Source organism: Crocuta crocuta, unplaced genomic scaffold (assembly GCF_008692635.1).
Source record: "Crocuta crocuta isolate KB4526 unplaced genomic scaffold, BGI_CrCroc_1.0 scaffold653, whole genome shotgun sequence".
In the NCBI taxonomy this organism is placed as follows: Eukaryota; Metazoa; Chordata; class Mammalia; order Carnivora; family Hyaenidae; genus Crocuta; species Crocuta crocuta.
The window spans coordinates 763,770-789,724 of NW_027527134.1; the positions used below are offsets into that span (position 1 = coordinate 763,770).

General features: G+C 58.2%; 1 protein-coding gene across 1 annotated transcript in view; it reads left to right on the plus strand.

The window, feature by feature from the left end:
- The window catches only part of KCNQ1 (potassium voltage-gated channel subfamily Q member 1), a 318,572-nt gene that overhangs the window by 228,847 nt on the left and 63,770 nt on the right, over positions 1–25,955 (plus strand). The window contains exons 14-17 of the mRNA XM_077757142.1: positions 18,650–18,725; positions 21,585–21,679; positions 22,041–22,087; positions 22,834–22,895. Coding sequence (XP_077613268.1) covers positions 18,650–18,725; positions 21,585–21,679; positions 22,041–22,087; positions 22,834–22,895 — 280 coding nt within the window. The remainder of the gene's footprint in view (positions 1–18,649; positions 18,726–21,584; positions 21,680–22,040; positions 22,088–22,833; positions 22,896–25,955) is intronic.

The window sequence follows — 25,955 nt, forward strand, 5'->3', positions numbered from 1 at the left end:
CATGACAGGTGACCCAGCAGTTTGGGGGGAGGGGGCGTGCATCTTGTCAGCCCCCCCCCCGGAGCGCCTGCAGCTCGCGTTTTATTTGTTGGGCACGTTGTGAAGGGCCGAGTGGCCCCCCTCAGAGCCTGGATGTCACTGGGCCGGCGGTAGGGAGCCACAGCAGGATCTGGGGGGAGGCCAGGGACCCACAATTTGTCTCTTGGCCTGAAAAGCCCCCTCTGGCAGCCGCGCTGCGGGGGATGGGTTGGAAGGGGGAGGCACAGACAGTCGGGGAGTTAGGAGGCCCCCGTATCTGCCGGGGGAGGGACGGAGGCCCGTGGCAGCTGCAGTCCTGAGGCTGCCTGCCTGCCCGGGTCCCTGGGCACCTCCCCCCCACCCCACCAAGGAGAAGGTTCTTCCCCAAAGATGCCTGTGCCCTGGGCAGAGCCAGGAGGGCTGGGGGCATCCCAAAGATGCTCTGCCCCCCCTTCCCTGTCCTCCCAAGCCCGCCCCGTGTCCCAGAGTAGCACCCAACCCCTCGTGAGCCTCTCCCCCGGTGCCCACCTGAGCACCCACCACCACAATCTGGTTTTAGAACATTCTTGGCACCCCCAGATGCAGCCCTGCAACCCCGAGCAGTCACTGCCCACTCCCTTCACCACCGGCCCCTGGGGACAAAACACTAATCTCCATAGTTTTGCAGATTCTGAACAGAATCATGCAATATGTGTCCTTTCTGGCTTCTTTCACTGAGTGAGGGGTGTCTGAGGCCACCTGTGTCATGGCACGAATGGGGGGCACTGAGGAGTCTCTGGACCGGCTGTGCCTCCCGCTGAAGGGCAGAAGAGGGGCTGAGATGACATGAACGACGGTCCCAGAGCCAGGCCTGCGGCTGCGGAGGCTGTGCCCACTCGAGAGGCACGGCTTTGTCCCGAGGCTGTGGGTACTGAGCCAATGTCCCAGCTCGATGGTCCGTCTCCACAGCCATTGTGGGAGGCGGACAGGGAGGGTCCTAACCGCCGGTCCCCGTTCCCGATCTGGACCTGAGTTTCCAGGCCAGAGCCCTGCGCCAGGCTTCCTTGGCCCGTGGAGAGGGGGGCCAGGTCTGAAGGTCTTCCCAGCCCAGCCGCGGGGACCGTGGGGGCTCTGAGGGCTCTCGGGCCGGGGGCTCGTCACCTGCTCCTGCCCCCAAGCTCTGCCTCTGGCCCACGCCGTGCGGGACATGGGAAACAGGATGGGCCACGTGGCCAGGCCCCAGCACCGGAGGTGAATTACACACAGTGGCATTTGATTGCCGTCGGTCCCTGGTTCTGCAGACTGTGCCGCGATGTGAGCACGGGGTGGGCTCCAGCCAGGGAGGAAGGCGAGGGGCACCTGCACGGCCCCCGGCCCGGCAAGGCTCTGTGCACAGGGGGCTGCGGCAGGCTGGGCTCTTCAGTGAGAGTGCAGTAGCCAGCCGCCCCCCCCCCTCGCCGGGCCGGGCCCCCTCCTTGCTGCTCTGGTGGGGAGGTGGTCACGGTGGGCTGGCTCAGGAGCCACCACGGGTCAGCTCAGGGACAGCAGAAGACAGGTGCAGCGTCACGACTGCCCCCAGGCTCACCTGACCTCAGAGCGCAGTGGCTCCGCTGACCTCGGCTGGGCCCCGCGGGGGGAGGGGGCTGCTGCCAATTACTGGGATTTCACAACGTGGGCCCGCAGGGCACTATTTGTGAGGTCTCCTGACTCGGCTGCGGGCTTTCCCGAATGTACCCAGAGCCGCAGGCCAGAGCTGCCCCAGGAGACGGGTCAAGGGTTAGGGGGGGAGACTGCAGGGCCCAGTGGGCGGGATGTGGACGCAGAGCCCAGCACGGGCTGGGGGAGGCCTGGAGACCCCCCCCACACACACACACACAGGTGGGAACCTGAGCCCAGGCAGGAGGGTGCCCCGGCTCTCGTGGGGACAGCTTCCGCCAGCAGCCCGAGCTGTGATGGGCGCTCCCCTGGGGGTCCCAGATGAAAGGGCCGCCAGGCTGCCGGGAAGGGGTGCTGGCAGGGAAGGGCCTCATGTGCCCCACGTCGGGGCACAAGACCCGGTTGGCATGAGTGCCCTTTGGTCGCCCTCCCTCCTCTGTGAGATGAGGACGTGGCTGACCACCGCCTCCCAGGCGCGTCCTAAGGTTGAAGTTACTGAGCGTGTGGCAAGCGCTTAGCACAGCGCCCACCTGCCGCCGCGTCGGAAGGCGGGAGGTGTTCCGGCCCGGGAACAAGAGCCGGCCCTGGAGGGCGGGGACGGAGGGGGACAGGCGAAGCCAGATGCACAGGCCTTATTTCCTGAAGAAGGAAACTCTTTGGGCTGATTATAAAGTGTTGGAAATGGGCATAATGGGATGTAGAGAGAACAGGGCCTTCCCCTCCACCGGGCCCTGCAGCTCTCTGCACACTGTCCCTCCAGGCCCTGTCCCCAGGCTGTGTGGGACGCTTCCGTCAGGGGCGCGGCACCACTGCCAGCCTCCGGCTGGTTCCAGGGACGTGCCCCCGGGCCCCGCAGTCAGGCAGAGCGGCCCTGCCTTCAGTCCCACGGGGAGGCTGGGCCGCGAGGCTCTGCCCGCCTCCCCGGGGCTGGAGGGGACACCCTGCCTTTCTAGCAGAGATGGCACCAGGGAGCAAACCCAGCACCAGACGGTACTGACCGGGGAGGCAGGTGATCTTTGAGGCCCTCAGGCCTCAGAAGAGGAGGTGACAGCAGCCTGGGGCCTCCCCAACCATTGCCTAACACTTCCTTTGGGCAAACCTAGAAGAAGGAGTCCCCCGAGTCAGCCACTTCCCAGGAGTGGGAGAGCAAGGGTCCTGGGAGACACTCCCGCAGCCTCAGGGAGGGTCCTGGGCATGGATCTACAGGGACAGTGTCACGGGGCTGGGTCTCAGGGCGCGGAGCCTCGGGGACAGTGTCACGGGGCTGGGTCTCAGGGCGCGGGGCCTCGGGGACAGTGTCACGGGGCTGGGTCTCAGGGCGCGGAGCTTCAGGGACCGGCATCACAGGGCTGGGTCTCAGACCACGCTAAGACCAGCAGCCCCGTCTCACGTCCGGGGGGTCCTCTGCCCTCTGTTCCAATCATTTCCACTCTTGCTGCTGTTGTCGCCACCCCTCTGCTTACTTTGGGTTTAATTTGCTTGTCTTTTTCTAATTTCATAGGATAGCAACTGAGACCATTGGTCTGAGGCTTTCCCTTTCAGTTAATGTAATCGTGGAATGCTATAAATTCCCCTCTGAGAACCGCTTTAGCTGCATCCCTTAACTTGGGATACACTGTGTTTTCATTTCTTGTTGCTTCAGGTGTTTGCATACGGCAGGGATGATCTGTCCGGTGGAAGTGTGGCGGCATTCAGGGTAAGGCCACCTGGGCCTGGTGCGTTCTTCAGGGAAGGTCTTTAACCACCCCGTTGATACCTTTAGTAGGTGCAAGCTTACTTGGACGGTGTATCCACTCCTCGGTCAGTGTCAGGGAGGTAGAATTTTTCTAAGAATGTGACCAAATCCATCTAGGTTTTCCAAAGTTGTTGGCAGGTAGTTGTTGAGAATATTCTTTAATTATCCATTTTATCCTGATTTGTAGTATTCTATAATTTTCTTTGATAATATTCTCATTCAGATCTTGTCTCAGTCAGTCCTGCCAGGGCTTGGTCTCTTTTGTTGGGTTTTCAAAGAACCAAGTTTTACTTTATTTAGAGATTTTCAAGCAAGACTTTCATGAAGGGAAAGAGATACTGTACTGTAGATAAGAAACCCCTCAGTCTAAAGGTGTCAATTCATTTCTTCTTCTTAGTAGATCCATAGATTTACTGTAATTCCAGAAAAAAACCCAACAGGTTTTTTTTTTTTAATAAAACTTACTATGATGAGTCTAAAAACACTGTGCAAGGGCACAGAGTCAGAGTATCAAAGACGTTCTCAAGAACATGGGTGTCAGGGGGGCGTCTGGGAGGCTCAGTCAGTTAAGCGTCCAACTTTGGCTCAGATCATGGTCCTGTGGTTTGTGAGTTCGAGCCCCGCGTCGGGCTCTGTGCTGACAGTTCAGAGCCTGGAGCCTGTTTCAGATTCTGTGTCTCCCTCTCTCAGCCCCTCCCCTGCTCATGCTCTGTCTCTCTCAAAAATGAATGAACATTAAAAAAAAAATTTTAAAGGCAGGTGTCAGGGCTTGGTGTAAGGCTGATTTGGGGGTGTGTAGTCAATATTCAGCCAGGGGACAGAGTGGGGAGCCCAAGTGGGGGGCTCTGGGGAGTGCTGGCGGCAGCGGGCCTAGGAATTAAATGTCAGATAGAATCCTTTGAACACATGGATTGGGGGGGGGTTAGGGGCACCTGGGTAGCTCAGTCGTTTAAACATCCGACTCTTGATTTCAGCTCAGATCATGATCTCAGGGTTTACGAGTTCGAGCCCCACATCTGTGCTGGGATTCTCTCGCTCGCCCCTGCTCTCTGCAGCTCTTCTGCTCGAGTTCTCTCTCTCCCTCTCTCAAATAAAAAAGTTTAAAAAAAAAGAGAGAGAGAGAACCACATGGGTTAGTTAGTATCTTTTGAACCTTAGCATCTGGAACTATTTCTTACACGAGACCCAGAAGCATTGACTGTGGCAGAGACAGGGCTGTTTCTATAAAGTAAAAGGTCCTGTCCTTCAATGGCACCTGAAGGAAAGGGAGGTGATTTGCAAGCTAGATTTTCCTTCATTTTCTGGTGTTTGTGGCAACAAATTACCTCAAACTGAGTGGCTTCGAACAACGCACATCGATTATCTCTGGGTCCCGGAGCTGAGGTCTGACGCAGTCTGACGGGTCTGAGAGCGGGCACGGGGCTGGGTCTTGCAGGGGCCCTAGCAGGGAAGCCATCTGGTGCCCGGCCCTTTCCAGCTTTGGGGGCACCCACAGCCCCGCCCTCCACCTCCACAGCCAGGACACTGTCACTCTCCGGCCCTTTGCCCACGGTCACGGCTCTCTCTGACCACAGCTGGGGAGGCCTCTCCACCCTTAAGGACTCCGATGTCCGATGGGGCCTGCCCGGAGAAGCCGGGAGCATCTCCCCATCTCAGGGTGCGTGATCACGTCTGTAAAGTCCCCTTTGCCACAGGTTCTGGGGTCAGGGGAGCCTTTTTCTGTGTGGAGGTTCCCAGCACAAACCGACTAAGAACTGACAGCCAGGGAGGTAGTGGACCTTGTACCGACAGCCTACATCCAACTCCCCGACGAGAGCCCGCGTAGCCAAACAGAAAGCGGCCCAGAGACGTGCTTAGCCTCCCCGGCAGAGGAAGTATCCAGGGCCACTTGGAGTGTGAAGGCACGGTTCACACTCATGTCATGGGCCTGCAGGCGGGTCCGGGGGACCCGGGGGGTTGGGGGCACACCGGACCACTGCTCGGAAGGACGGTCCGAGGTCCGCGCTCGCCCATCCAGTGACGCAGCAGTCGTGGGCCGGGGTCAATGCCAGAGGGGGGGGTCGAGTGCTGCAGAGTCCTCTGGCTGCCGGCCACACACGCATCGCGGGAAGAGAGTGAAAAACTCAGAGTATCTACACAAAGGAGGATTTCCCACCCATCAGAACAAACGAGTCAGGGGCGCCTGGTTGGCTCAGTCGGTTGAGTGTCCTACTTCGGCTCAGATCATGATCTCACAGTTCTTGGGTTTGGGCCCCACGTCGGGCTCTGTGCTGACAGCTCGGAGCCTGGAGCTGCTTCAGATTCTGTGTCTCCCTCTCTCTCTGCCCCTCTCCTGCTCATGCTGTCTCTCTCTCTCAGAAATATAAATAAATAAATAAATAAATGAATAAATAAAGTAACTAACTAAATAAATAGATAAATGAAAACAGAACAAACGAGTCAGAGCGGCACATGACTGTCTGGGGAAGGTCCGGGCAGCATGCTGCCCAGGAAAACCACAAGGTACTTTAATAAAGTCTAAATCGCTAAAATACAAACTCTATGCTTTGGGGGACTAGGTATGGGCTGGATAAAATGACATCAACAGGAGAACAAAGACACGGGTTTGGGGCAGCAGTCACCGGGGTGAGGGCTGTCAGGGTCAAGCCTTTCTTTTGAGCGGTGGGTTCCTAGGTCTTTGCGCTCTTACTAGAGAACCCCAAGCACGTATGCAGCAGGAGCTCATAACCGAGGGGGGCTTATCCCTGAGAAGCCCTTTCAACATCCAAACATCAGTCAGTGGGGGTGCCTGGGGGGCTCAGTCGGTTGAACATCGACGTCTTGATTTCGGCTCAGCTCATGATCCCAGGGTCTTGGGATCAAGACCCGCGTCAGGCTCTGTGCTGAGTGTGGAGCCTGCTCAAGATTCTTTCTCTCTCCCTCTGCCCCCTCCCCTGCTCGTGCGCTCGCTCTCTCTCAAATAAATTAATGTAACCCGTCACATCAGTGGGCTAAAGACAAATCACACCCTATCAAGTACTGCAAAACAAGAGTTTGAGAAAATCCAGGCCCCACCCACCCCTTGTCTCCGCGGAGAGGGGGTGCTCTTTTCCTGGGGCAGCAAGGAGGGGATGTGTGACGGCGCCTCCCCCAAGGCCCTGGCTTCCTCCTCCCCCAGGCCGGCGGGCGGCCAGATGGCCTCTCTCCCTTTCAGCAGATGAGGAAGGGCCCAGGCCGGCTGCCACCCAGCGGCCGCCTCAGTGCCTTCAGCTGACCAGGGTGCGGGGGTCCGTGTGGCCCAGGCCTGCGCCCTGTCACCTGCCACACCTGCCTGTTCCTGAGTCAGGGCCACCAGAAAAGGGCACTAGGCCACAACCTCCCCAGGCCAAACCCAGCTCAGAGAGAGGACAGCGTCCTAGAATGGAGCCAGGCAGGCCCTTCGCCTGCAGCAGAGGGAGGCCGCCTGGCAGGCCCGTCCCCACGGCAGGCCCGTCCCCACAGCAGGTCCGTCCCCTCGGCAGACGTGTCCCCACGGCAGGCCCGTCCCCACGGCAGGCCCGTCCCCACGGCAGGCCCGTCCCCACAGCAGGCCCGGGCGCAGCTGCAGGCCCGGATGCCCCAACGCCAGCTTCCTGTCGGCCTGGCAGGCGCTGCCTGTTTGCAAAGGCCGGAGGTTCGTTCTGCTGGTGAGGGTGCCGGGCGGCAGGTGGAGAAGCCACTGGGGTGGTCACGCGCCGGGTCCTTCGTTTGAACGATCAGGGTCCGAGGAGCCCTGAGCATTCTCCCGGGCCCTCAGGCCGTGGCACAGAGGTGTCTGGAAAGCCCCAGCCCTCCACTTGCTCCCGTGACATTTGAGGCGATTAGAAAGAGCCAGGGGCGTGAGGCCAGGTGACGTCCCCTCCAGTGTCTCTGGCCTGGCCGAGGGGCTGCCGTCTCCGGGAGAGAATCGCTGCCTCCTGGGGCCTCCCTGGCCTGCTCCCAGCTCCGCCTCCTAGGGGGGCGTGTGCGTGTGTCAGTGCGCGTGCGCGGATCTGTGTGCGGCGTGCATCAGTGCGCGTGTGCGTGTGATCAGTGTGTGGCGTGTGCGTGTCAGTGCGCATGTGCATGTGATCTGTGTGTGGCGTGTGCGTGTGTCAGTGCGCGTGCGCGGATCTGTGTGCGGCGTGTGCATGTGTCAGTGTGCGCGCGTGTGTGATCTGTGTGCGTGTGTCAGTGTGCGTGTGTCAGTGTGCGTGTGTGTGATCTGTGTGCGTGTGTCAGTGTGCGTGTGATCTGTGTGAGGCGTGCACGTGTGTCAGTGCGCATGTGCGTGTGATCTGTGTGCGGTGTGTGCGTGTGTCAGTGCGCGTGCGCGGGTCTGTGTGCGGCGTGTGCGTGTGTCAGTGTGCGCGCGTGTGTGATCTGTGTGCGTGTGTCAGTGTGCGTGTGTCAGTGTGCGTGTGTGTGATCTGTGTGCGTGTGTCAGCGTGCGTGTGATCTGTGTGAGGCATGCGCGTGTGTCAGTGCGCATGTGCGTGTGATCTGTGTGCGGCGTGTGCGTGTCAGTGCGCGTGCGCGGATCTGTGTGCGTGTGTCAGTGTGCGTGTGATCTGTGTGCGGCGTGTGTCAGTGCGCGTGCACGGATCCCTGTGCGGCGTGCGCTGCTGGCCCCTCCTGTGCGGGGTATACTGTGGTCACCTGAATCGAAGCCCGTGCCGGCCCCTGCGTCCGCCCCTCCATGTCCCACCGCCTCCCGGTTCACCCGCTCTGCCGTGGGAGCGCCCGCCGTGGCTCGGGCAGGAAGCCGGGGCAGCCGGGGCCTGTGTATCTGGGCTCAGCCCTGCACGGCCCTGCACCCACGCCCATCAACTATCCTGCCCTGGGAGTACGTCGCTCACCTCCACCTGTCTGCCCACGTGCCCAGGCGAGGCTAGGGTCCCCTCAGGTCCTGGAGGGCCCCCGGAGTGGCCCCACGCCTGACCTGCCCTAAGAGAAAGGCCAGCCTTCCACTGGACCTCCAGGAAGATTCTTCAGCCCCCACCCCGCGTCGCCCCAGCCTCCCCGGGGCAGTGAGACCCTCTGTGGCCCCGGGATCCCCCTTTCTGGAACCGGAGCCGCCTGCGGACCGGCTGATGGCCAGGGTGGGGCCGAGAGCCTGGGAGCCCCAAGGCCCCAGCTGGGTGTCGCCTCCTGCCCATGGGGTCCCACGTCTTCTTCCTGCTGAAGGCACAGGACTATAGGAGCCCGTGGCGGCCAGAAGGTCCTTCCCAGCAACGTGTGTCCTTGGCCGTCACCAGGTGGCCACCCCCAGGGGCTCCCAGGCTCGCCAGGTGGCCAGGGCGGGGTTCTGTGTGCCTGGCGGGCGGCCAGGAATGCACAAGCATCAGGCAGAGAACGGCCCTAGGTGAGTGCAAACTGCAAACAGACGGCCAGCCTTGAGTGCACAGGCATGCAGGTGTGAGCACAGGTGTGGGCACAGGCGTACACAGGTGAGGTGTGAGCACAGGCGCGCAGGTGTGAGCCAAGGTGTGAGCACAGGCGCACACAGGTAAGCAGGCACGCAGATGTGAGCACAGGCGTGCAGGTGTGAGCACAGGTGTGGGCACAGGCGTACACAGGTGAGGTGTGAGCACAGGCGCGCAGGTGTGAGCCCAGGTGTGAGCACAGGCGCACACAGGTAAGCAGGCATGCAGATGTGAGCACAGGCGTGCAGGTGTGAGCACAGGAGAGCAGGCAAGCAGGTGAGCTCAGGGGTCACCAGGCCTGCGTGCTGCTTAGCCCTGAGCTAAATAGAATCTGCTTCTTCCTGAGAACTTTATTCGTTTTTTTTTCTAAGTTTATTTATTTATTTATTTTGAGAGAGAGTGAACGTGAGCAGGGAGGAGCAGAAAGAAATGGAGAGAGAGAATCAGACGCAGTCCCTGCGCACTGTCAGCACAGAGCCGGACGTGGGGCTCAATCCCACAGGCCGCAAGATCATGACCTGAGCTGAAATCAAGAGTCCACCACTTAACCCCCTGAGCCACTCAGGCGCCCCCCTCCCTAAGAACTTTTATTTATTTATTTATTTATTTTTTTAAATATTTTTTTATTTACTTGTAGGAGAGAGAGAGAGAGACAGCGTGAGCAGGGGAGGGTCAGAGAGAGAGGGAGTCACAGACTGAAACAGGCTCCAGGCTCCGAGCTGGCAGTCAGGACAGAGCCCGACGCGGGGCTCGAACCCACGAACCGCGAGATCATGACCTGAGCGAAAGTCGGATGCTCAACCGACTAAGCCACCAAGCTGCTCATCATTTTTTCAAATGTTTTATCTATTTTTGAGAGAGACAGAGAGACATATTGCGAGTGGGGGCGGGACAGAGAGAGAGGGAGACACAGAATCTGAAGAGACTCCAGGCTCTGAGCTGTCAGCACAGAGCCCGATGTGGGGCTCGAACCCCCAAATGGCGAGATCATGACCTGAGCCGGTCGGATGCGTCACTGACCGAGCCCCCCGGTGCCCCGGGCGCCGCTTGTCTTGAAAGCCTGATTAGAAAACCGTGGTGTGATTTATTTATTATAAAGCGCACAGATCTGAAACGAACAGAGCACTTTCTTTCCACAAACGTAGACATGGCCTGAAAACAGCCAGATCAGGACGCGACGTGTCTGTCCCGTGGGGGGCCCCCTCCCACCCCGTCCCAGGGAGCCCTGCCCCCTCCGGGAGCTCCCGGGTGCTCTGACTTCCCTCGCCGCGGCCAGCCCAGCCTGCTCGGAATCCCGCGTTCCCGCTGCTGTGCGGCCGGCTCCCTTCTGCCGACACGTTTCTGAGCCTCGTCCTGCGGCTGCGCTGTCACCCGTTCCTCCCGTCGTCGGGCGGTGCTGCGCCGTGTGGTGTCAGCCACTCGTTCTTCCGCGTCCCTGTAGGCGTACAACACCCTCCGATTATCTGGGCTCCCGCAAGCTGGCATCTGTCCCTTTGAGCTTTATTTACGGTGAACAAATCTGCCGTCAGCATTCCGACGCTGCCTTGCGGTGGACGCGTGCGCCGGTGTCTCCCGTGTGGATGCGGCGCACCCACGGCTGCTGCCAGGCACCTTCCGACGTGGGCACCCAGGCTCCCTGGCCACCCGCCCATCGCGCCACGTTGTCGCTGACGCCCGACACCTCGGTCTTTTTCATTCTGGCCACTTTAGCCAGTGCGTGTGAGCACCTCGTCTCGGCGTGGATGGCGCTTCCTTGGTGAGTCGTGGAGCTGAGCGCGGTCCGCGGGCGCATCGACGTTGGACGCCTGCGTTGGTGAAGTGCCCGTTCAAATCTGTTCATCTATTTTTTTTTTAATCGTGCAGTCTTTTCCTTACCGATTTGTAGGAATTCTCGATCTATTCTGGATACGAGTCCTTTACCAGGAAATGTCCTTCCCAGCCTGTAGAGTGTCTATCCGTTCTCTTCCTGATTTCTTTCCATACAAAGAATCCCTTACCTTTAAGGAAACCCAAGTGGTCAAATATTTTGTCTTTTACAGTCAGTGCTTCTTGTGTTAAGTCTTGGCCTTTCCCCGCTGTATTCTGCTCTGTGTTCTCCGGCGTTGTGTTCGCCCTCCTGTTGAGGTGTCTGGCCTCCCTGGAATTACTTCTATAATTATAATGACTTCGTAGCACGAACCACAACTGCTTTTTCGTATGGATATCCACTTTGTCCCAGAGCCGCTTATTGAAAAGAACATTCTTTCCCCACTGGACTGAAACGGTGCCTTGGTTACGAGCCAAGTGATCGCATGTATGTGTTTATACCTCGGCACACTTCATGCTTTTCCGCTGAGATACTCGTCGATGGAATCTAAGGCCACGTTATTAACAGGGCCTCTGCCGATACCCTGCGTTTGCCCCCGGCGCTCAACAGTGAGGCTTGAATCCTCCGAGTTCATTGTCCCTCAAAACTGTCTTGTCTGCTCGTGCTTTTCCATAAATACTTTAGAATCTGCTTGAAATTTCCCCCAAAAAACATCAACAAATAAAAGCAGTCAGAGACTGATTGGAGTCACGTTGAATCTGTACCCCAAAATTAGCACCTTCCAGATACTGTATCTTCCAACTCGTAAACCTTGTTTCCTGAATTAATTCATGGCTTCTTTCCTGTTTTTCACTAATGTTTGGTACTTTTCAGTGGAGAGATCTCGCTCATCTCCGATAGATTGATTCTGGGGCATTTTATGGCTCTGGTGCCGCTGTAATTGGAATCTCTTTATTTTATTTTCTGACTGTTACTAGCATGTAGAAATACTATTGCTTTTTGCATGGTGTCCTTAAAACCAGTGCTCTTGCTAAATTCATTTGGCAATAGAATAGTTTGTCTGAAGATTCTGGAGACTTTTTTTTTTAATCTATGATTACATCATTTGCAAGTAATGATGGTTTTACTTTTTTTCCATCCTGTTATTCTGTCTTTCGTTTCCTTTTTCTTCCCTCGACGCACGGGCTGAGACTTTCAGGACAATGTCAAGTAGAAATGGTGACAGCGGACAGCCCTGCCTTGCCCCCTCTCTCAGAAGGAGGGTGTCTAATCTCACCGTGGAGTATGATGTTCGCTCTACTGGGTTTTGTCTGTTTCATGCGTGTATCTCTCCGTAACAGCTCTTTTCTGTGCCTGGTTTCCTCACAGTTGCATTTCTGACTCTGAATGCATCCTGAGATTTATCAAATGTTTCTCTGATCTTTTGAATCAACTGCATTATGCTATTCTGTTGATTTTATTCTGTGATTATGGAATAAATGTAATTTATTCTTACTCATTCTGTGGCCTATTCCATGAGTTGGATTTTAGATGCTAATGCAACCTTGGATAACTGGATCGAACTTCATCTAGCATGTGTCTTTATAGACAGCGTTGGGTTCAGCTTCTTGCTCTTATGCGCAGGACATTTGCCCTACGTTTATGAGAGATGGATGGGCCTGTGATCTTCCTTCCGGGAAATATCCAGTCAGGTTTTGATACCAAGACTATGATGCTTGATAAAAATCCTCCAAAGGTTTTATATAAAACTGGTGTTATTTCTTACCTAAATGTTTAGAAGAATCTACTAGTAAAATCAACTAGACTTAAAGTTTGGGTTTTTTTTTAATTTTTAAAGTTTCTTTATTTTTGAGAGAGAGAGAGAAAGAGACAGAGTATAAGCAGGGGAGGGACAGAGAGAGAGGGAGACCAAAGCAGGTTCCAGGCTCTGAGCTGTCAGGACAGAGTCCAAAGCGGGGTTCAAATCCACGAACGGCGAGATCATGTCCTAAGCCAAAGTCGGACTCTTAACTGACTGAGCCACCCAGGGGCCCCTTGTTTGTTTATTTTCTGCAAAGGTCATTGAAATTCCAAATTTAACTTATGTAATTCATGTTGGGAAGTTTGAGGTTTTTACTTCTTCTTGCATCTGTTTTTATATATTATGTTTAAGGAATTGATACATTTTAACTAAGCTCTCAGAATTATTTTGTACAATACCCTCTGAGTAGTTTTTGACCCTCGAGGTCTATAAAGATGTTCAAGTTTTGATCCATTGGTGATTTGTGTCCCCACGCCCCCCAGTCACTCTTGCCAAAGGTTTGTCGATTTCATTAGTTTCTTTAGGGAATCAAAATTTGGCTTTGTTGATCTTTTAAATGTAAGGTTCTTTTTTTATTTAATTGAGTTATACTCTGTATTATCTCTTTCTATCAACTTTCTTTGAGTTTAATTTTTTTTAACTTCTTAAAATAGAGGTCAGCCTCCCTCTTCTCGAATATGTACATTAAAGGTCATCAGCTTTTTCGAAGGACTTATTTCATGGCACCTCAACCACTTATTTAGCTGTGAAATGTGGCATTTTTATCATTATTCTGATTCTTCCTAGATTTTTTATTTGATCTCATATCATTTCATTTCTAAAGCACTTAAGGATTTCTAGTTATCTTTTTCTTATTGATTGTAGCTTAATTTCATTATGGTCAGAGAACATACATATATGACTGAATTTTTTGAAATTGGTTGGAATTTCTTTTAAATCTCTGTGTATAATCTGTTTGGGTAAGTGTCCCATGTGCACTTGGAAAGCTTATGTTCTGTAATGTTTATTAGGTCATGTCACTATTCATGTTGTCCAAATTCATCTCTCTGTCGATGGTTTGACTGCTTTGGTTGCCAACGGAGGTGTATTCAAATCTTCCCCCATGATTGTACATGTTCTCTTTTATCTTTTAGTTCTGCCAGTTTTGCTTTATGTATTTTAAGATTATGTTTTTAGGTGCATACAGATTTAGAATGGATATCTTCTTACCAGAGTGACAACTTTTAAAATTACAAACTATCTTTATCTCTGGTTATATTTAAAGTTTTCTTTGTGTGATACAGTTTACCCATACCAGCTCCCTTTTGACTATACCGTGATATATCTTATTCTATCCTTTTGCTATCAACCTTCCTATGTCATTATAATTTTATCCCTGTCTGCCAGTGTTGGTCCCTTAACTGGAATGCTTTGTCCCCTTGCAGTGCACACACTCCGCTACCTTCTACTCATCCCCCCTTTGTCCCATCACTTCTTTCTTATCTCCTTCCCCCTTCTTCTGAATTAATCAAATATTGATACTATTTAATTTTTATTCTCTGTTAGCTTGTTGCATTTACATACTTTCATTATTCCATAAGTGGTTGACATCTTGACTCATTAGGGTTGACCTCAGATTAGCACTTTTACCATTTCCCTGACAGCACAAGGTGCTCACAACTGTGTGACTCCATTAATACCCTCTGCCTTTTATGCTATTTTTATCATGCATTTCAGCTATGCATATACAGATACATGTGTGTATACCATTTTTAAGTGCATGCAGTTTTAGGATTGATATCTCTCTATCAAACTGACCTTTTTTTTGAATTATGAAATATCCCTCTTTGTCTCAAGTGATGTTTAGGGGCACCTGGGTGGCATAGCCGGTTGAGCGTCCAACTTCGGCTCAGGTCATGATCTCACAGTTTGTGGGTTCGAGCCCCGCGTCGGGCTCTGTGCTGACAGCTCAGAGCCTGGAGCTGCTTCAGATTCTGTGTCCCCTCTCTCTCTGACCCTCCTCTGCTCATGCTGTCTCTCTCTCTCGGAAATAAAACATAAAAAAAAATTTTAAACTTCATGAAGCATTACTATTTAAGAGAATACAAATTTAAACTTTCTCATAAATCTGCCCTTTTTGGTGTCCTTAATTCTTTTCTGTATTCCCGTGCCTCCTCCTGGGATCAGTTTGCTCTGCCCAGGGAGTCCCCCGAGTCATTCTTCCAGTGTGGGTCTCCTAGCAGTGAATTCTCTTGGTTTTGGTTTTGGTTTTGGTTTCTTTTTTCTTTTTCTTTTTGGTAGTAAAATATACATAACATAACAATGTGGCATCTTATCCATTTTTGTGTACAGCTGAGGGGCACTGAGCGCATTCACATGTCATGCAGCCGCCCCCACCATCTGTCTCCAGGACTTTTTCACCGTGTGAAACGGAAACTCTACCCCCATTAAACACTAACTGTCCATCCATCTCCTGCAGCACCTGGATTCCACCATCCTGCTCTATGAATCTGACTCCCCTAGGGACCTCTCTGAGTAGAATCCTACACTTACTTTACTTTTATCTTCATATATTTTTAATTTTTTAGAATGTTTATTTTTAAGAGAGAGACAGACAGACAAAATGTGAGAGGGGAGGGGCAGAGAGAGAAGGAAACAGAAGCCAAAGCAGCTCCAGACTCTGAGTTGTCAGCACAGAGCCCGATGCGAAGCTCAAACCCACGAGCCGTGAGGTCATGACCTGAGCCAAAATTGGACACTTAACACCCAGGCACCCCAACTTTCGTCTTCATTTTTTTTTTTAATTTTTTTTTGAAGTTTTATTTATTTCTAGGAGAGAGAGAGAGAGACAGCGTGAGCAGGGGAGGGTCAGAGAGAGAGGGAGTCACAGACTGAAACAGGCTCCAGACTCTGCGCTGGCTGTCAGCACAGAGCCCGATGCGGGGCTCGAACCCACGAACCGCGAGATCATGACCCAAGCGAAAGTCGGACGCTCAACCGACTAAGCCCCTCGTCTTCATTTTTAAGGGCCTATTTGACGGGTCTAGAATGCTTCCTTGAGCACCTTAAAGATGTCACCTGACTTTCATCCTTTCTGTTGAAAAGCCAGTCATCAGGATAACACGTCACCGTCCCCATTCCCTCCGTCACTGCTCCTGCGTCTCGGCAACATTACTCTGATAAGCCCAGGGATCTAAGGAGCCGTCTGAATCTGTGGACTAATGTGTTCCATCGTTTCTGGAAAATTCTCAGCCACTGAGTCTCCACTTGTCTCCTCTCCTCCTGGGATTCCACATGTATAAGGACTTTTAGCCATATGTGCCTTGTGGTAATTTGTGTGTGTGTGTTTAATTCTGTTGTGTCTCCAAGCTCCCACCTGCCGTCCCCCCTCCGGTTCTCGCACGACCCCCCATTATAGGCTCATCTGTCGCACTCTTCCTTTCCATCATTGTGCTGTCTGTTCTAGAATTTCCGTTGTATTACTTTTAGTGCAGATTTTATTTCTCTGGTGAAATTCTCCATCTATCTTCTTGAATCCGTGAGTCATGGTTACTTTTTTTTTTTAAGTTTCTTTCTTTATTTTGAGAGAGAGACAGAGTGCGTGCATGTGTGTACAAGCAGGGGAGGGGCAGAGAGAGGAGGAGAGAGAGAACCCCATGCAGTCTCCTCACTGGCAGCGCAGAGCCTGACTCCGGGCTCGATCCCACAAATGGCGAGATCATGACCTGAACCAAGATCGGAGTCAGACACTTAACCGACTGAGCCCCCCGGGTGCCCCTACCATGGTTACTTTAAAGTCTGTATCTAAGAGCTCCGAAGCAAACCAGAGGAGTCTGTTTGCGCGTGCGTCTGTGCGTCAGCATTTCAGGCTGCTCACCCGGGGGGCGTCTCCCCTGGGCTCACGCAAGCACAGCCGGGCGGGACTGGGTGGTCTCCGCAGCCGCACGTGTGTGGAGCTGCCCAGCCGTCAGCCCGGGTGGCTCCCCTCTGAGCGAGGCTGCTGACCCGTCCGTGGGGCAGCAGCCTTCTGACGGGATGACAGTGGCAGCTGCGAGGTCTCGAGATCACGGCTCAGACTCCCGGTCCGCGTCCGCTGCGGGAGACCTCCCGTCTTGCCTGGGAGAACGGCAAGGTCTCTCCCTGTTTCCATTCCACACCAGGCTGTCCTCAGGCCATATCTTTACATTCCTCCAGCACAAGGTTCACTCACCCCTGTAGGACACGTCAGAGTCTCATCTGATCCGCGGCGGCATCAGGTCTAGGCCCGGCATCTTAGCATCTGCCGTCGTGTCCTTGCCTGCATCCAGTGTCTGGTCCCCAAACCAGCACCACGTGTTTGAGGGTCTTGGGGAGCCCGGGGAGCTCAGCTGGCGGAGCGTCTGGCTCTTGATTTCAGCTCAGGTCATGATCCCAGGGTCGTGGGATCCAGCCCCGCGTCAGGCCCCGCACGGAGCGTGGAGCCTGCTTGGGATTCTCTCTCCCTCCATCCCCCCAGCCCGCTTGTGCACACTTGCTCGCTCTGTCTCTCTCTCTGTCTCTCAAAATAATAAATAAATAAAATAAATACAAAATTAAAATTACAAAAAGACCACAACTCGCTTTCTTGCTCACAACTCTGTGGCTCAGCAGCTTGGGGTCCGCCGGCTTCGTGTGCGTGTTGGCGCAGCTGCGGCCGTCCGGCGGCTTTCCACGCTGGTCGGTCGGGGCCGTCTGTTGCCCGATGCTGGCTCTGGGCTGGGGCGCCTCCGCTCCCCTCCGCGCGGCCCCTCCGGCCCCACGGCCCCACGGCCACACCCCAGGAGCACGTCAGCTGCCCACAGTGTGACCTCCCAACACTCTTTGTCAGAGCAAGTGCCAGGTTCACCCAGATCCGCGGTGGGAAAAGCAGCGCTGGCTCTTGATGGAGGAGCTCCATGTATTTAAGGCATCGAAATCTGCCACATCTCTAGAGCTGTTTCTGGAGTCTGTTTTATCCTTTGGTTTCCAGTTTTCTGAGTGTGAGAAACTGTGTAAAGGCTCCGTGACATTATCTCCCTGCAGATAATTTGGTCTTCCTCTGGTGCGGATGAGGCACAGGGCAGGGCACTTTCCTCCAGGAAGAGGTGGAAGCGACTTGAGGCTCTAGGGGTCTCAGCTGAAAGCCTGGGGTGTCCCCAGGGCCCCATGTCCTTGGCAGACCCTGAACTCATGCTCCTCTCCCCAGTGACATGAGTCAAAAGTCATCTGCTCAGCGTTTTACCCTCGTCGAATCTTACCCGACGCCTGTGCAGCTTAATCACAAAGGATTCAAGGGGACGTTACGTGAAGGGGGCTCACGGCTCAGGGGCTCCTGTCCCCTCAATTCCTGGATGTCTTTGTGGCCCTGGACTTCCCTGTCTGCCTCCCCAGCCCGACGAGCCCTGACTCTGTGCGCTACACGCAGGAGTGCTCAGAGGAAGAGGGTGTGCCACTGCACACGCGGCCCGGCCGGCCAGTCTCTCTTCCGGGATCTCAGCCCCTCGCGTCGCTGCGTTGCCCCAAAGCCGTCGCCCCGCCGCGCTGGCGTTCCCTCCTTCCTCTCCCGCGTGTTGCCGGCAGAGGCTGGCTCACGTGCAGGCTGCGTGACCGGAGCCTCCCTTCTTCCATGCGGGTGTATCTCCTCTTAGACGCCTCTCTGTGCACATCGTCAGCCGTGTTTCTGGAAGGTTCTTTGTTTCTAGAAGGGACTTTAGCAAGGAGACAATACAACCCTGACACCGTGGCTCAGGCCGTGACCGTCTCTGGCCGGCTAATCCTGCAGCCCTTACATCTTCCAGGTGCGTGCGCAGGTGTGGCAACATGGAACATTCCAGCCGAATGGGCCTTTGGGCACCCTCTGTTGGTACTCCCTCCCCATTATACTGGTGAGGAGCCTGAGGACCCAGGGGTGGAAAGAAGCTTCTGTGATTCTGCTGTGAGTTAGGGGCCCAGCCCGTGTGAGTCCAGGACCCTGACTCCCGCTCTGTTCCCAGGCCACAGACAAGGCAAGGTCCCCCTGGGATCATCCTGCTCGTCAAAAGCTCCTTGCCTGTGGCCTGCCCTCCTCCCTTACTGAACGGAGCCTTGAAGCCCTCCATCCCTTGGGGTTGAACCTCCTCTGTGTTTCTGGAAGGGCTCCGCCCACACACAGCAGGAGGCACTTGGGAAGGCGCCAAGCCTCTGAGGGTGCCGCGCACGGGATGACCGTCACGGGGTGGGGACCGCTCATGCCTCCTCTCCTTCCTCTGCCACAGGCTGCGGGAGCACCATCGGGCCACCATCAAGGTCATTCGGCGCATGCAGTACTTTGTGGCCAAGAAGAAATTCCAGGTGAGGCCTGCACTGAGCCCCCCTGCCCTTGCAGCCCCAGAAGCCCCTCGCCCACCCCCAGCCAAGGCTACGAGGCCTCCACAGCCCGCCACCCCCAGGCCTGACTGACCCTTCACCCATCAGACACCCTGAAACAGCATCGTTACCCATCCCTAAGACGGCAAGCCCCTGGCAGGACCCTGCCCTGAGGTCCAGCCCAGAGCCGGATGCACAGCCCGCCCTCCCCTAGATGACTGACAGACGATGTGAGGGACATTCAGCGTGCCACGGGCCGCAGACGCGGCTGGCGGGGCCCGGCCCCCCTCGCTGGCTCGCCGATAAGTGCCCGGTGGGCCGCCCTGGGTCTGGCCAGAGGAGCCAGAGCCTCTCAGGCCTTCGAGTTTGCCTTGAACTCCGTGTCCGCCGCCGGTGGTCTGGGCGGCCCTGCATTACCTCGGCTCCTCTCAGGCTCTGGCCACTGCCGCCGGAGGAAATTAGGTCTGGAGAGAAAGCTGAGATGATTCCTCCAGCCCGGCCCCAGGCAGCCCCTTGACAGAGGCCTGTAGGAGTGGACCAGACCCCGGGGGGCTCCTCTGTACTCGGTTAAATCTTGGAGGGAGGGCCTGGGGCCCCGTGGGGCCACGGGTCCTGGGTCTCAGCCGGGCGTCACTGGCCCTTCTGTGGTCTANTCAGCAGCCTTTCCCCAGAGCCAGGCCCAGACAGCCCCCCCCCCACAGACGCAGACACCCCTGCACTCACTCTTGCACTCTCACGCCTGCCCAGAGGCACTTTAGTGCACACCGAAGGTCCACACCCACTCAGGTGCCCAGGTTCACCTACAGGCCACCGTCCACGACCTCCCGCCTATCCGGCAGCCCAGCACGGGGAGGGGCTCAGGCCCGCACCACCTTGAACCCTGAGGCCGGCCAGGGCCCCAGCCTGCCCCAACCTCACAGCCTGCCCGCAAGGGCCACAGGCTTCGCAAAGCCCCTTGGCCCACAGCAGGCCGTCCTGACTCCGGGCCGCTTTCCGTGCGCACCGAGAGCTCAGGCTCTCCCAGAGGGAGAAGCCGATACCAACATTCCCATCTTGCAGGAGGGACGGTCGGGGGTCAGCATCCCTCATTTTACAGAAGGAAAAACCGAGATCTGGGGACATGAGCAAGAGCCTGTGCCCAAGTGCTGTTTTTACGACCGTCACTCAGCTCAGCGTGGGGAGGCTCTGGTCACATCCTGGGCCCGACCCTTCGGTCTCATGACAGGCCTGGCACGTGCCCACAGGCTGATGCAGGTGGTCCTGGGGCCCAGCAGGGGCCCCAAGGGTGGCAAGTCCTGTTGGGGACACAGCTATGGTTTGGGGAAGATCAGGGGAATCCCACCCCCCCATCTGAGGGTCCTGATTCAGGGACGCTGTGAGGGCCCCACCTGGTAGATCATGGTGGGGCATAGGAACCCCCTGGGCCCCTGGAGCCCCGTCCCTGGGAGGGTGAAGGCTGGTTACAGGGACACTGCCAAGTAGCCTGTGTGGAGCACCGGCCCCCGGGCACGTCGGGGGAGCCCCGTCCTTCTGGGAAAGTAGGGGTAGCCACACCCTCAGACTAGGCGGCCGCAGTCTTGGGGGGAGGAGACACCCCAAGGAGGGGAGGCCTCAGGTAGGCAGGGGGGACACGTCCCCAGGGGCCCCCAGGCTGGGAGCCGGCCCTGACACCAGGTGGGGCACCTCAGCCCCATCCCTTCTTGGCCTCTGACCCGGGCAGGTCTGCTGCACCGAGCTGTTCGGTTTGCCACCCAGGCCTGTGCCCCCCTCAGCAAGAGGCAGCACCCCCAAACTCACTGCTAACACGGACGCTTCAGTGCTAATGAAGACCCTGGGCCCGAGCCGACCTGGTGTCCCCGCCGCCCCTTGGGTAGAGGCTTCTGTGTCCCCATGCGGCTCCTGCTGGCTTGTGTAGGTGAGGGGCCTTCAGGGCCATCGAACCCCCTCCAGCCGGCCTGCTGCTTCCTGGGGGGACCCTGGCCCACAGGCTCCTGGGAACAGGGCCATAGACGTGGCTTGAGGTTCCGCTGGCATCGCAAGAAGCCTCGTTCTCTGTTGTGGTTTCTGGTAACTTCACCTGAACTCCGAGTGCATTTATGAGCTCAGAGCTGGTGCCCCACCCGGGGGGGCCTCGGGGTCGGCTGCCCTGCCCTATGCAGCCCCAGGCCTGCCGTGCGGGCACCCCCTCTTCCCTGCGTGGCCCCAGGCCAGCCGTGCAGGCACCCCCTCCGCCCTGCGTGGCCCCAGGCCAGCCGTGCGGGCACCTCCTCTGCCCTGCCCTATGTGGCCCCAGGCCTGCCGTGCGGGCACCGCCTCCACCCTGTGGCCTCAGAACCCCAGCAGGCAGCCTGTCCCAGAGAGCAGGAGCGGCAGGCTGAGGCTGTGACCTGAAGCCACCCCCACCTGCCTGTGGAGACTACCTGGGAAGAGGGCAGGGTGGGCCACTCCCTCACCTGGGGATGTGGGCGCACCTCTTGGCAAGTGTCCAGGCTCAGCTCAGGGCCTTGGGAGACAGTGGCTGCCCAGAGCCATGTCCCTCCCAGCCCATCAGCTGGACCAGCTCTTTCTGAGAACAGGGGCTGGTGACCTGGAAAGGGAGAGCAGAGGCCCCTGCGGTGAATGGGTGGAAAGCTAAGGCCCAGAGAGGCCAAGCAGCCGGCCCAGGATCACCCGGCCCTGGCGACCGAGACGGGAGCGGCCAAGCCTCTGGGCATGGCTCTGGGCCAGCGCTGGCCTGTCACACCCCAATGGCAACCTCCTCACACCCTCAAGAGGCCCCTAGAGGTAAGCGGCCTCCCAGTGCGCTGAGTGCGGGCCCCGGGGTGACCGTCTCTCTGCCCGCAGCAAGCTCGGAAGCCCTACGACGTGCGGGACGTCATCGAGCAGTACTCCCAGGGGCACCTCAACCTCATGGTGCGCATCAAAGAGCTGCAGAGAAGGTGGGCGGATGGCGGGCGGGTGGGCTGCTGCTGAGCTCGCAGGACGGGGCGGGGGTGTGGGTGCTGCTGCTGAGCTCGCAGGNCACCCAGCACTGTGGCTAACACACTGGAGGGGTCCGGGCAGCCTGGCCTCCCTCTGGAAGGGCCTGCTCACAGGACGGCCCCTCTGAGCATGGCTGCCCGGGGAGTGCATCTAAGGGACTGCCCTGCCCCTGTCCCCACCTCTGAGCCCCTACCCGCACCCCCCATAGTAGGACAGCCTCTGGGGCAGGTTTGCGGGTGCCCCCAGGAGGGGTGGGTGGTGAGTGCACCTGTGATGCCCAGGCGGAGCGTGAGCTGATGTCTGTCTGTCCCCCCTCAGGCTGGACCAGTCCATCGGGAAGCCCTCCCTCTTCATCTCTGTCTCAGGTGGGTTTCCGCATCCAGACACCCTGGGCGGGGTGGCCACGCCCTCATTGCCTCTCCCCACCAGAACGGGCCACCAGGGCCTCGAGGTACGGGACACTCAGCACAGGGACCTGGGGGACCCAACTGGAGCCAGGTGCCCCCTACGCGCTCTACCAAGGACTTTCCAGTTAGTGCAGGAAACCACGTGGACCCCTTCCAGTGGCAGTCCCTTCTAGGCCCTCAGTCTGGACGAGGCGGCTGCGGCCCAGGGCGGGGGCACAGAAGGTACCGGTTGGGGCCCGGCCACCACGCAAAAGCAAATACAGCACTGAAGTGAGTCCAAAGGATTTTAGGTTTTCCTGGCGCACGTGGAAGTCACGTTCACACCACATTGTAGCCCTACTGTGTGCAGATCTGTCTGGAGACCAGTGTGCTGCCTTAACTCAAAGGAACTCTGTTGCCAGTGAGGGCGGACTGTCCTCTGGGCTCTTGGCGAGTCCCTCACTGATGACAGATCACACAACCAAAACGGATGTTAAGAATAATGAAAAAGTTTGAAATATGGCGAGGGTGACCGAGAGGTGGGGGTGCCTGGGTGGGCGTAGACCCTACGAGGTGGCGGGCCACGGGCCTCCCTGCCCGGCCCAGCCCTCTGCGGCCCCCACGGAGACGTCCTCGCAGGCGCGGGCACCGCCCCCTCACCACCCTGCTCTGCAGGCCCTGCCCCGACGCCAGCACACACCCTGACCCTGTGCTCTGCCCCACAGAGAAGAGCAAGGACCGAGGCAGCAACACGATCGGGGCCCGCCTCAACCGGCTGGAAGACAAGGTAGGCGTGAGGCCCGGCCCACGCTGGCCCTGATGGCCGCCGCCCGGGGGCCGGCACGGGCCTCCGTCCTGAGCTGGCATGCGGCACCCCGGTGGCGCTGGGGGTCTGCGGGCCTCCCCGCCTCCCCGTCCTGTGCTCCCTGCGGTCCCCGCGGCACCGGGAGCTCCCCGAGATCGGGCTCACGTGCACTCCCCCGGATGCAGCTGGGCGTCGGACCCCTGGGACCCGGTCCGGAGCCCTCTGGCCAAGTGGCATCTTTACTGACCAGTGGCCACGGGCCCCGGGCAGTGCCGCCTCCGCCCGCCCGCGTGCACTTGGGAACGTCAGGGGTGCTGACTGTGGCGCAAAGGTGCGTCATCGTGCGTGGACGGGGGGGAGGGGCTGCGTGCTCAGGGACCCCCGCTGTAGGGTTGTGACCGAGATGGTGGCGGTGCCGGCCAAGGCCCTGCTGGGCATCCAGGTGGGACAGCGGCCTGGGGCCCCGATTCCGTGCCGCAAACCCGTGCGCCCTCTGCCCCAGGCATGGGCCCCATGGTCCCCAGGATGCCCCCACCCCCAGCAGGCCTGTGGGCCTCTCAGCCCGGGAGCCTCTCCCCGGGGTGTCCTGGGGGCCGAGGGGGGCCCTGAGGAGTGGGAGGGCCTTCCTCGGGCTCAGGCCCGCCCCCTGAAGCCTCTGTGGTCTGGAGCGCGCCGTTATCTCGCCCCACAGCTAGTCCGTCTACTCGGGCTTTATCTGAAAGTAGCTGGGAGGCTAAAAATAGAGGAATTTCGGTTGGGCAGGGTCTGTTCTGCTGCTCGGTTTCCCCGGCAACGCTGGGCTCTGGCCCGTTTCCATCCCCGCTGCAGCTGAGGGGGCGGGCAGGGGCGCCCCTCCCCAGCGCCGCCGTCTCCCCACCTGCGCCATCTGCCCCTGGCCCCGGCTGGCGGCGGGGCCGCGACGCAGTGTGGGACCGGGCGGGGCCGGGGGGCGCCGTCCAGGTGCCCACGGAGGCCCTCGCTTCGGGCCTGGCCAGCTGACCAGCCTGCCCCTGCCGGAGGGCCCACGGGCTGGCGGTGGGCTGGCACCTGGCCTGTTCTCGCAGATGGCCCGGTGGTAGATGCCCCTGCCCCGCAGGAGGGACCAGGGGAGGTCACATCACCAGGCCAACAGGCGGCGGGTGTCAGAGGCCCAGGGAGCCTGGGCTCCGCCGCTGCACTGAGCAGGTATATCCTCGGCACTCGCTCTTCTTTGTGCGCGGGGCCGGGGGCTCGGAGCTGGCGCTCCCTTCTAGAAGCAGCTGGTGGCCACACTCGGTACAGCCGGCCAGGCACCTGCAGGGGAGCTCTAGACATCCAGGGAGCGGAGCTGGAGCGGCGAATAGGCCCAGGCCCCCTCCTCCCCCTCCGCACCAGCCCTCCACCCTGGCCCGCACTGCTGGCAGGACTCACGCGGCCGGGGTGCACGAGCCCTCCTGCCCCCCTGAGGCCCGGGGAGTGGCCTCTGTTCCGCCAGCTTCCAGATGCGCTTGCCTCTCTCCTTGGCCCCCTGCCCTGCCGTCCTGGGACTTTCTTACAGCTCTGCCCACACTTCTCAAGACAGGCCACCCCTCTAAACTCAGACGAGAGCCTGGTGTCCCTGGGGGGTGACCGTGGCAGGAGACAGGGCCCCCTCCCCAGCCTGGGGTCACCACATCCAGTGGCCCGCGGGGGTCTGAGACCCGGGACGCGGAATCTTGGGTGGCCAAGGTCAGTGCGGTGGGCCGAGGTGGGGCCAGCGCTGGCCTTGGGGATACGGAATTACATGCCCACATTTCTTCAGATCTGAGCACCAAAGGGAAGTGTTTTCCAGAGTCCCTGATCCCTGGGGACGAGGTTTGAGAACAAGACACCCAGTGGCCTCGGCACCCAGGAGAGGGGCTGTGGCTGGGCAGTAGGGACTCCGGGACATTAGGGAGACCGGTTCTGTGCCGTGGGGAACTGGCTCGGGCGGAGAGGGGGACCCATCTGCTCGGGTCTCCGAGGCACGGAGCAGGCCCGTGCTCCTGGCCCCACGTCAGCCCCCACTGGCTCCCTCAAGGCGCTGCAAGCCACCGCTCGGCCTCCCCGCCCTCCCCTGCCCAGCCCTGCCCCCGTGGGGACAGGCCCTGGGAAAGGGCCTCGCCAGGTCCAGAGGGCACAGCGGCACGTCCCGGGCCCCATGTTATCAGTTATCACTGGGCCCATCGGGACCATAAGCAACCCGAGCAGCCCTGCTGACGGCGGGAAGCAGGGGCAGGAAGTCCAACGGCCGCCGGCCCTCGGAGGCCCCGCAGGCCTGGGCAGTGCCAGCCAGGCGGCAAGCCGGCCACGGCCCAGGGCCTTCCCTAACCCCCCCTAACCCAGTGCCCCCAGCCCAGGCGGGCGGCTTGAAGGGGGGGAGGGGCACCGGGCTGTACAGCAGCTGCCCCCACACCGTTCTCAGGATCAGATCAGTTCCGAGGACCAGGGTCTGGTGTGTCCGCTTGCAGGGAAAGCTAACTCAGCTTGTCCAGGGGGACTCGATTTCCCTGCAAAGAGCCCCCTTTCCTTACGTCCAGGCCAGGGGGCCACGTGGGACAGAAGGGCCCCTGCCCTCGCCACTCGCCGGGGTCCTCACCCAGCTCGAGCACGGCAGTGGAGGCTTGCCCCCACTCAGAGCGCCCCTCCCACCCGTTCCTGGGCTGCCTTGCACCCTGATCCTGCCCGTGGCTGGTGAGCATCCCCACCCACGGCCTCTGCCCCCACAGGCCTCCCCCCAGACAACTCCCCTCGGCCTCCCTTTCATAGCGAAAGGAAGCAGTGTGAACCGCTCTGCACGCCTCTGCCGCCCTGTACTGTCTCAGCCTGTCTGTATTCTGGAAAGGACTTGTATTTGCCCAAGTCAGTCCTTTCTTCCAGGAGGGGGAAACTGAGGCCCGGAGGGGTTGAGCAGTGGCCCAGGGTCACCCATCTGGTTAGGTGGAGAGCCAGACCCAGCGGAGGGCATGGAGGGGTGGGGGAGCGGAGGTGCCGAGATGGAGGACACCAGAAGGTGCTTCGTGGACACAAAAATATGATGCGTCT